The sequence below is a fragment of the Camelina sativa genome, chromosome 18 (assembly GCF_000633955.1).
Source record: "Camelina sativa cultivar DH55 chromosome 18, Cs, whole genome shotgun sequence".
NCBI classification, from domain to species: domain Eukaryota; kingdom Viridiplantae; phylum Streptophyta; class Magnoliopsida; order Brassicales; family Brassicaceae; genus Camelina; species Camelina sativa.
The window spans coordinates 3,764,446-3,774,645 of record NC_025702.1 but is presented as its reverse complement, the minus strand read 5'-3'; the positions used below and the strand labels follow the sequence as shown (position 1 = coordinate 3,774,645).

The following is a 10,200-nucleotide window of genomic DNA, read 5'->3' as shown; positions in this document are numbered from 1 at the left end:
GAGTCGGTCGACTGATTACAATATTGAACTCTTGCTTGAAGACTACTAAACTTAGAACTAGAATCTACTCAACAGTTTAGACTCCCGTTCCAGAATGTCCTCTCTCTTTGGCTAGAGAGCCTCTATTTATAGCTGATGGGACGTTTTATCCTTGCGCTTTGGGGTCGATGTGGTACCGCAAATGGCGATCGTCTCTGTTAGGGCCGTCGCTTAGCGGGCTGGATGTCGAGTTAGGCCCTTCTAGAAGCTTGTTCGGCCCAGAATCGCGTATCCGCTAGTCAACGCTTTCCTCTAGTTTTATTGACCAATCCTGAGATGGGCCGATCGGATGGCCTGTTAAGGCTGGGTGAAACCCATATCCAACAGCTATGTTTGCAAAATGTACACGCCAATGGTATTAAACTTTTCATTTGTTTTTGACGTTTAATTTTTACAAATAACAAAGAAGTTTTGCATAAACCAATCGAGAGACTAAATCAAACTAGACATGCCTACAAAATACATTCATATATTGAATTTTGGGAATTTATATTACCAAAGGAAAATGTTTGACATGACTTTGGTATATTACATTTTATATTATATATTCGTAGTTAAAGACTCCATCATCAGTCAAACGGCTTGAGCTTCCAAGAAAGCATTGAAATTCTTGGAGGCTTCTAACAACCGTGGAGAGATCACCGGAGACGTAGGGTATGAAACCGGTGATGACGTGGAGAATCGAACCTGACGCAGTGAAGAAGACTCCATCGATTTTCTGTTTTTCGAACCAGAAACCTTTAAAACACCTTTGATCTCTTTCTCAACAGGTTCCTTGTCAAACACGAAAGCCGCTGAAACGGGATCGTCATGGTCGTTATCACCAGAACCACTTTTTATTAGCTCGGACGGTAAGTCATAGAAGTGATTTCCTCCTTCTTCTCCACCGGATTCCGAAGTATATGAGCCGCAATCGAATTTCTCCATTGAAGCTCGAGCTGAGATCACTGTGGTAGTGGTTGTGGATTCTCTGACGGATACGGTTCTTGAAACGGTAATGGTTGATGACGATGATGTCGTCGTTGTGGTAGTTCGAGTGAAGGAAGAAGAATCATCTTTCCGTGATGATCTGATCGGTTTTCCTTTACCGAAACCAGGGAGGTATAAACACAGAGCGTTGCATTTGAATCCGTCTTCTAATGTATTATTATTGCTGATGCTCTTGTTCGACTCGGTTTTAATGAAGAACGAGTTCCTCTTAAGGGAGAGTCTCTTGCTAGTAGACCCACAAGATTTGCTTCTCTTGTATGCCGCAGAAGATGAGTCCTGTTCCTTGTTTTTGAGCGACCGCATTAGACCCGAACGTTGTCTTGGAGAAGCAGCGGTTGAGTTTGGGAGGCTACGGCTCAGAAATTTAGTCCGAACTGGCTGCAACGGAAGAGGCATAGGCGAATCTAAATCTCTAGGAGGTGACATCGCCGGTAAGAGAACCATATCGAAGCTATCGTTCCTTCTCATCGAACCAGACATAGACAACGACCTGATTGATTTCGGGTCCATGGATATATCTCTCTCGGATTGAATCATACTCGTTTGCTTGACCAGAATCTTCTTCTTCGAATCGATTCTGCTTAGAACTTGCCAATCCTCACGAGAACTTTCGTCTCTGAAGCTAACCGTTGGCAGAAGAACTGCAGCCACCATTTTATTTTCCAACCTGAATTGTCAATTAGTAAGAAAAGAAAATGACAAATGGCTAAGTATTAAGGCTAAGAGATGATGGATACTTATACAGAGTCACAAAGAGTAAGCATGGATTGCACGTCTGGTGGCTTATAGTGGCTACACTGAGTCATGATTTGCACGTCCAGCTTTCTTTCCGCGTCCTGCGTATTAGTCTCGGCCTAAGGTTATTGACTTTATAACTATAAACATAAACAAATAATAGAAGGTTTAAAATTATTTAACATCGTTGACATGAGACTATGCCCAGGATTGAGACAATATCAGATCATGATAGATATGCTCGCACGAACCACACTTATTATAATATTACCAAAGGGTTTGGAGTACTTTACCTGAAGTTTGTGTAGACCACAAGCCGACGAATAAGGAAGAATGTGCTTTAAAAATTTTAAATTTATTTCATGATCTTAAGTTACAAAACATCAATGATGGTGGTGGTGTGCAAAAACTAAATGGATTTGACTCTACTGAAGGGAATTGTAAAACAAGATTAATACAACAGAGACACCGATGATAACTGGTAAAGCCGATACAAAGTACAACGCTCCATAACCCTGCAACAGATTAAGAAGGCAGGAAAAATATCAATCAGATCCCAAGTTACAACACAAAATGTCATTGTCAACAACTGAACGCTGGCAATATTATGAAAGACAGAAAGAGTAATGGATTCTAGGTAAAATCAGTAGTCTGTAAAATCGTTTGAGAGAGATTTGGGAACAAACCGCGACTTTGGTTACTACTCCTTGTTCATCATTGACATCGGCGTCTTCAATTGCAGCAGCTGAATCCCATTCTATGTTAAGTCTCTTGGCTGCTTCTTTTGGATCTATCCCGGTGTCTGTGGATTTAGCATACATTGATTTTCCTCGCTGCTTCTTTGACACCTCAACCTTTTACGATAGAGAAGATAAAGCCTTAAAACAGAGTTCTGCTAAGCTAATTAACTAAATGTATATTAGCAGCCACCGAGTTACACAAAGAAAAAGGGATCTCTTCAATCATATTTACACACCGATAAAGGAATCACCACAATCAATTAAAATGAAGATATGAAAGGTCTTGTACCAACAGCACACTGCCACTTGGGACAAAATATCCAATTCATTAGGCTTTCTATGTTTTTTAGCAGAAACTTTCATGCCTAGTTCAACTGGATGTCTTATGAGTCTGATTTTCTTGAGGAAGAGATATTGATAAACAAATGTGTATGATTTCAATGGATGCATCACGAAATTTGGGACATGTGAAAGTTTATAGGCTTACAGGATTGGTTTCATCATGGATTTAAATTGCCTAAGGCGAAAAGGTACCAAATTTTCTCTACCAATCTCACCTATAACGAGAAAAATGGTGGGGGTACTAATAAGAGGTACCTCTAAATTTGGCCAACGCATCATTTCCTCATGAAGCATCCGGAGAGTGGCACGATCCTTAGGGATTTTCCCATCATTTACCTGTGAGAACACACCAAAACCTTTTTAGTGATCTTCATACTAATGTCAAAAGAAAACTACTTCCAACACCAAATTGCCACTTGATCACCCCTTGTAACTACACAAAGAAAACTGCTTAACTTGGTGTGCTGAAGTAACACCTTGACATCATGATGGGTAGTAGTAATTCTATCACAAGCACATATATGCCTTGGAAAAGTTTTCTATCGAAGCTCAGATCTTAGAAAGCCAGCAAAATGTTCCATTAAAACCATAAATGTAACAGATCAAGCATGAATGCAACTCAAGAAAGGTTGGTTGAGCAGAACTTGCAAGTAACTGCCGTAATTATACATCAGCCTTGATGTACAAGAAGAAGAAGAAGAAGAAGAAGAACAAAACAACCACACTCCACACGACCAAACCAACTGATTCACAATAGCATTCTATGAACACTCCTAGAACTGTAAACCATATATGTATTCCCTTGTCTTACAATTATCTTAAGGTACATGTATGAGGACAGATTCTATTTCACTAATGGTAAGGCAAAGGCAGATTCAAGATTGACGAGGCAATAATATCAAAAGGTGCATGTTGAGAAAACAAAAAAGTAACCTGCTCCAAGGCTTCAGCCAAGTCATCCCTACTTGGGGTCTCCGAATCTTCAATTCCAAGCAGCCTCGTTCTTTCCACTTCCCTTGGATCCTCAATCATGATTGTCAACTTAACCTGTATAGTTTGCAACAAAAATCCCAAGCTCTGACTTAATATCTCATCCTAAACCAATCCTTAAAAACCAATACAGAACCATGAAAATGCAGCTTTACCTCACTAAAGATCATATCTCTATTCCTCCTGAGAAGCTCCAATACCTAATCACAAACACACACACAAAATTCTAATTTCAACAATCTACAAATTTTCACACACACAGCTAAATCTGCAAAACCAAAAATTCTCTCAAACCCGTTTGATCTCGTTAACGTATTTGAGATCTTCAGGATCGACTTCGTCTCCTTCTTCGTATACATCTTCATCATCTTCATCATCTCTGTCTTGTTTCTCCTTCTCTTCCTGCTCCAACGTTAACGGAACCGGAATACGAATCTCCGTAACATCTCCTTTCTCCTGCTTAGCTATCAAACTACCGAATCTCCGATTCTTCTTACTCCGCCTCACCCAACGATCATCAGAATTACCACTAAAACTGCAAATAACAACCGGAGACGGCGAACAAACACCGTAGTTCCGTTGGCCGCCGGAAGAAGAATAAAAACTCGAAACACAGTACTGTAACGGCAACTGAAACATCTGCGTCACCATAATTTCTTCTAACCAAAAAACACGATTTCACAGATTCTGCATCTCTCTGAAGATATCTAGAGGAAGAAGACGATTCAAATCATCCAAATGTTAAAACTCAATTTGTCAATTAAAAGATAAAATTGAATTCGTATAAGATTGGGAAAGAAGATAATACGAGTGGCTGATATATGTTGATTTGCAGGCCCGTCTCTGACCCATGGCAGGGTAGGCATTTGCCCAGGGTCCAATATTAAAAGGGCCCAATAATTTTTTTTGGTGTGAATTCATAAAAAAAAAATTAAAGAATAAAAAGGCCTCTCGAATAAAAATTTAGAACAAAAAGGGTCCATTAAAAATAAGTGTTTAAGATCAAAAGACCCAAAAAAAAGTTGTTTAATTAATAAGAAAATATCGTTGGCTTTTGAGACACTCACGCCGTCGACGTCGCCGATCATATCAAAAACCCTTTTAGCTCACAATTCACTAATCACAATTCACAAAACAACCTAATCATCTTTTTTTATTCATCAATCATCAGTTTAAACAGGTTGCAGTTTCGTGCCTGGCATCCCTGGATCTTAAACGCTGCAGGAAGAGTGGACGACAAAGTGACTTTTCTCTTACGTGCACTACACAACTCTTAGTACCAGGTGACATTGTTCCTTTTTTTATTTAATCATGGTGTTGTGTGGGAATGACAAAAGAAAGAGAAAAAAAGAACAAGATCAATTTATAGAATCTCAAAGAGGATCTATGGATAAGTTTGTTAAAAAAAAACTGCAGCTAGTACGAGTGCTAGTGTAGAAGAACCTAGTGTGAATCCTCATGATCATTCAAGTGAAAAATTAGATGATGTTGTGAATGAGTCTCATGAGAATGTGTCGAATCCACCTAATACTGAAAGTTTGAATGTTGATGAACCAGTTCCTGTTCCTCCTGTCGATATCTATGATCCTAGAAATTGGAATAATCTTGACAACAAAACAAGGGATTTGTTGATTGAAAAAGGACCGAAAAGAGATATAAATAATGTGTTCCCTATAGATGATGAAACTAAAAGGCACTTTGCATATAAGTATTATTTTAGAAAGTTGAGTAATGGAGAAACTGATGATCGAAAGTGGTTGGTTTACTCAAAGTATGTGGATAAGGTGTATTGTTTTTGCTGTAAGTTATTTCAGACTCATGGTCAATTAAGTTTATTAGCATCCGAAGGTTTAAGAGATTGGAAACATATTGGTGATAGGCTAAAAAATCATGAGAAAAGTGAGGAACATATGGCTAATATGAGGATTTGGAATGATGTAAAAGTTAGATTTCAAAGTAATCTAACTATTGATAAAGAATTCCAAAAAGAAATTGCAAAAGAAAAAGAACGTTGGAGACAAGTTTTATACAGAATAATTTCTGTTGTGAAATGTCTTTCCAAAAGAAATCTTGCATTTCGGGGTTCAACTGATAAACTTTATCAAGATAGTAATGGTAATTTTTTAGGGATGATTGAGATGATTGCTGAATTTGATTTGATTATGCAGGATCATATTAGACGCATCCAAACTCATGAGATACATCATCACTATCTTGGTCATAACATTCAAAATGAGCTGATTTCTCTTCTCGCTTATAAGGTCAGGTTCTCTATCACAAGTGTTATTAAAGAGGCAAAATACTTTTCTATTATCCTTGACTGTACACCCGACGTGAGTCATCAAGAACAAATGAGTATAATAGTACGATGCGTAAATATGTCAACTGAAAGGATAAAAATAGAAGAGTATTTCTTAGAGTTTCTGAAAGTAGATGATACCTCGGGACTAGGCCTCTTTAAAGAATTACAAAATGCTCTTAAGTCACTTGATCTTGATATTAATGATGTGAGAGGACAAGGTTACGATAATGGTTCTAATATGAAAGGAAAACACCAAGGAGTTCAAAAGCGAATGCTAGAAATAAATCCGAAAGCATTGTTTATGCCATGTTCTTGTCATAGCTTGAATCTAGTTGTTAGTGACATGGCACATTCTTGCTTGAAAGCTGTATCTTTTTTTGGGATTGTGCAACGCATATATACTTTATTTTCAGGCTCTACCAAAAGATGGAATGTTTTACTTAAGCATGTTCCATGTTTTACGGTAAAAAATCTTTCTAATACTCGATGGGAGAGTCGAATCAAAAGTGTCAAGGCTATAAGATATCAAACTCCTCAAATAAGGTCAGCTTTATTAGAATTATATACTTTGTGCGATGATGCTATATCAAAGAGTGAAACTGAAAGTTTGGTAGATGCACTTGAAAATTTTGAGTTTTTACTTGGCATGGTTATTTGGCATGACATTTTGTTTGCTATTAACTTGGTGAGTAAGAACTTACAAGCTAAAAATATGTGTATTGATAATGCAATGAAGCAAGTAGAAGGTGTGATGTCTTTTTTTGAGAAATATAGAAATGATGGATTTAGCTCAAGTATGACTATAGCTAAAGGTCTTGCTGATGATATGGATGTTGATGTCGTATTTCCAAGTAAGCGTCGGAGGTTTAAGAAAAAACAGTTTGACGAGAACAATCATGATGAAGTAATTCAAACACCTGAAGATGCTTTTAAAATTGATTATTTTTTGGTTGTAGTGGATATGGCAATTGCTTCTTTGAGAAGTAGATTTGAGAAAATGAGAACATTTGAGACTGTTTTTGGATTTTTATATAATTCAGTGAAACTAAAGTCACTTGATGCTATTGAATTAAGAGAAAGGTGCACTAATTTTCATAATACATTTTCTCATTGTGGTTCATCAGATGTTGATTTGGATGATTTTTTTTCTGAGTTAAGAATATTGCAGGTGACTTTACGGGATGAAGCTATGACACCTATTGAGGTTCTTGAGTTTGTAAAAAATATTGGTTGCTATCCAAATGTTGTTATTGCTTATCGACTTTTACTAACCACTCCTGTGACAGTAGCATCAGCGGAAAGGAGTTTCTCTAAGCTAAAATTGCTGAAAAATTATTTGAGATCATCAATGTCTCAAGAAAGATTGAATGGTTTAGCAATTTTATGCATTGAAAAAGATATTTTGGAGAGTTTGGATTTTGAAACAATTATCAATGATTTTGCATCAACAAAGGGTAGAATGAAACGTTTCATATGATCGTTATTCTCTTGAAATAATTGATAGTTTATTTTATGTTTCAGATTTAGCTACCTTGTAGTTGGAGACTTGGAATGCATGTGTGGACGAACCATTGAAGCTCTAAACCAAGAATTTTTTTTATCTACAACAAAAAAAAAATTATTTTTCTTTTTGACAGTGATCTAGTTTATTTTCTACTTTATTTGATATTAAATTTTATCATATTTGTTGGGAATTTTTTTAATAAAAGGTCCATTTTAAGTGTTTTGCCTAAGGTTGTCAAAATCGTTAAGACGGGGCTGTTGATTTGCCTCGAAACGCTTTACTACTTTAGATAATATTATTATTCTTTCAACTCAAAATAGAATAAAAAGAAAATAATAATACAGAGATTTTAACATTTTTAATTGCAAAAATCATCATTAGTATCAGAGATTTGCTTCAATATTTAATTATTAATCAACAATAATTGTTTTTAAATAAACCGCACACATTGCGGAAATATTTATTAAACCTAAAATAGTTATTAATCATCAATTCTTTTTCTTCTTATTCAACAACCTTTTAAACCATTTTGCCGATTTCTTGAGATATCTCTTACGTCCATGGTCGAAATCCACGTAAACCAGTCCAAACCGGACCGTGTATCCCGTTGCCCATTCAAAGTTATCCAACAACGACCATGCGAAAAACCCCTTCACATTGGCTCCAATCGAGATTGCATCTTGAACCATCTTGAGATGTTTAGCGTAGTAATCGATCCTCTCACCATCTTTAAGTAAGACTTTACCGGTACTAGCTTCATCCCTCCCGTTCTCGGTTATGTATATAACCGGGTCCTTAAACTTGTATTTTGCAGAGAGGAGGAGATCACGGATTCCCTTGGGATATATTAATAGCCAATCCGATGCAGCTTTTGGACCTATGGGAACTCCTTCTCTTTCACCTGTGATGCTGGCACAAGGATCAGTGAATAGTGTAACGTTTTCGTTAGAGCAAGGAACATCCTTTGCGTAAGAAGATGAGTAGTAGTTGATCCCAATGAAATCGTATGATCCTTTGAGCATCTTAGATTGTTTTGTAGTAAATGTAGGTAAGCGACCGTGTTTTACGTTGTTGATCATATCAACCGGGTATTTACCGGTCACAAGTGGCTCCATGAAATAGTCGAATGTGAATGCCATGGCTCGTGCCGCGGCTAACCTGTCCTCGGCTGACTCTGTATTATAAGGTAAGTTCCAACCCGCGTTTAAGGCGATACCGACTTGACCTTTTTGAGATGTCTTGTATTTTTTTCTGTATACTTTGACTGCTTCTCCGTGAGCTAGGATGAGGTTGTGACCAACGATATAAGGCTCGGTAGCTCCGTTTCCGGCGGTGCAGTTAGGGTTTGTGAATTTTGAGCATCTTCCTGGAGCCATGACACCTGCAACGCATCCTTGTTGCACCACTGTCAATGGCTCGTTCAATGTCATCCAATGCTTCACTCGATCTCCAAAACTCTTGAAGCAAAGATCCGCGTAATGGCGGAAATCATTCACAATCTCTTTGCCGCGGAATCCTCCGTAAGCATCTTCAAGGGCTTGTGGTGTGTCCCAGTGGAAAAGAGTGACGAAAGGTTTGATTCCTTTGGACAAAAGCTCATTGATCAAGTTGTTGTAATAATCAATACCGGCTTGGTTGATTCCTCCTTTCAGATTCCCACGTGGCAAGATCCTCGACCATGAGATGGAGAATCTATAAGCATTGAAGCCAATCTGATGTAGTAAACCTACATCTTCTTTGTAAAGATGGTAAGAATCATCAGCAACAGATCCATTGCTACCATCTATAATCTTCTCTGGATATTTTTCGGAGAATGTATCCCAAATACTTGGTCCTCTACCGTCTTCGTGAGCACCTCCTTCGACTTGGTAAGCAGACGTTGCAGCTCCAAATATGAAATCTTTTGGAAAATCACTTCTTTTTAGTTTAGGCGTTGAAGAGTGTTTCTTGGCAACAACTTCGTTAGAAGCCAAGACAATGAACACTAGTAAACAAAGATATTTAGCTCTCATTATAGAATATTAAGTTGTTTTAAGAACTCTAGATTGATAAAGAATAGCTCTCTTTATTGCTTAAGAAAATAACTCTCAAAACCTAAGCTCTCTCAAATATGCCACACCTTGACTACTCCTTATATATGCATAGACCTAAACAAATTTCCTTTTCTCTTTTAGGACAACTTCCTATTCTCTCAATTTCCTATTTTGTTATATTTAGATAACTCCTAAATATAATTTCTAATCCTTATCTCTTTAGGATATCTTCTGTTTAAGCTAAGTCAACAATAATTTCTTTTTGATTGATTAATGAATCTTGTTTCTGTTGTATGAAGATTGAACTCAGATTTATATAGGCAAGAGAATTGGTAACAGATTTTGTTACGTTAATCTATAAATAGAGAGAAATATACGATAAGAGATAGTATACCAAATCTTGTAAGGTTTTACTTGTTCATAATTTAGTAAACAGAAAATTCAAATGATCTTATCTATTTTTCTTTCTAATGATGTAAAAAATAGCTAAACATTCGTCAATGTTTGTTTGTTTGTTTTTTTTTG

General features: G+C 37.0%; 4 protein-coding genes across 10 annotated transcripts in view; all 4 read right to left on the bottom strand.

Annotated features, from left to right (window-relative positions):
- Positions 1-2,119, bottom strand: part of LOC104760497 (uncharacterized serine-rich protein C215.13-like) — a 9,405-nt gene extending 7,286 nt beyond the window's left edge. For both annotated transcript variants that reach the window (XM_010483422.2, XM_010483426.2), the window contains exon 1: positions 2,058-2,119. The gene's annotated coding sequence lies outside the window, so the exon portion shown is untranslated. The remainder of the gene's footprint in view (positions 1-2,057) is intronic.
- LOC104760498 (uncharacterized serine-rich protein C215.13-like) lies at positions 510-2,150 on the bottom strand. 5 transcript variants are annotated; one of them, XM_010483435.2, is made up of 3 exons: positions 2,058-2,149; positions 1,767-1,865; positions 510-1,670 (listed from the first exon to the last, which is right to left on the bottom strand). In XM_010483435.2, the coding sequence occupies exon 3, from the start codon at positions 1,564-1,566 to the stop codon at positions 613-615; it is 954 nt and encodes a 317-aa protein (XP_010481737.1). In that variant the 5' UTR covers positions 1,567-1,670; positions 1,767-1,865; positions 2,058-2,149; the 3' UTR covers positions 510-612. The 5 variants fall into 5 exon arrangements, with proteins under 5 accessions (XP_010481737.1, XP_010481732.1, XP_010481733.1 ...); XM_010483430.2 differs by having other exon boundaries at positions 510-1,904; positions 2,058-2,150; XM_010483431.2 differs by having other exon boundaries at positions 510-1,865.
- LOC104760499 (ycf3-interacting protein 1, chloroplastic) lies at positions 2,089-4,622 on the bottom strand. The gene is made up of 6 exons (XM_010483436.2): positions 4,131-4,622; positions 3,992-4,036; positions 3,780-3,893; positions 3,102-3,182; positions 2,451-2,618; positions 2,089-2,279 (listed from the first exon to the last, which is right to left on the bottom strand). The coding sequence occupies exons 1-6, from the start codon at positions 4,485-4,487 to the stop codon at positions 2,190-2,192; spliced, it is 855 nt and encodes a 284-aa protein (XP_010481738.1). The 5' UTR covers positions 4,488-4,622; the 3' UTR covers positions 2,089-2,189.
- On the bottom strand, positions 8,131-9,654 carry LOC104760500 (beta-glucosidase 13-like). Of its 2 annotated transcripts, XM_010483438.1 has the most exons (2): positions 8,530-9,654; positions 8,131-8,478 (listed from the first exon to the last, which is right to left on the bottom strand). In XM_010483438.1, the coding sequence occupies exons 1-2, from the start codon at positions 9,652-9,654 to the stop codon at positions 8,131-8,133; spliced, it is 1,473 nt and encodes a 490-aa protein (XP_010481740.1). The 2 variants fall into 2 exon arrangements, with proteins under 2 accessions (XP_010481740.1, XP_010481739.1); XM_010483437.1 differs by having other exon boundaries at positions 8,131-9,654.

Bases quoted from the DNA above. Each gene is read 5' to 3' on its own strand.
- LOC104760498 (XM_010483430.2), bottom strand. From the start codon at position 1,683: ATGGTGGCTGCAGTTCTTCTGCCAACGGTTAGCTTCAGAGACGAAAGT.
- LOC104760499 (XM_010483436.2), bottom strand. From the start codon at position 4,487: ATGGTGACGCAGATGTTTCAGTTGCCGTTACAGTACTGTGTTTCGAGT. The intron at 3,894-3,991 runs GTAAAGCTGCAT...CAAACTATACAG, and splicing joins GAGATATGATCTTTAGTGAG to GTTAAGTTGACAATCATGAT. The intron at 3,183-3,779 runs GTTACTTTTTTG...GTGTTCTCACAG, and splicing joins TGGCTGAAGCCTTGGAGCAG to GTAAATGATGGGAAAATCCC.
- LOC104760500 (XM_010483437.1), bottom strand. From the start codon at position 9,654: ATGAGAGCTAAATATCTTTGTTTACTAGTGTTCATTGTCTTGGCTTCT.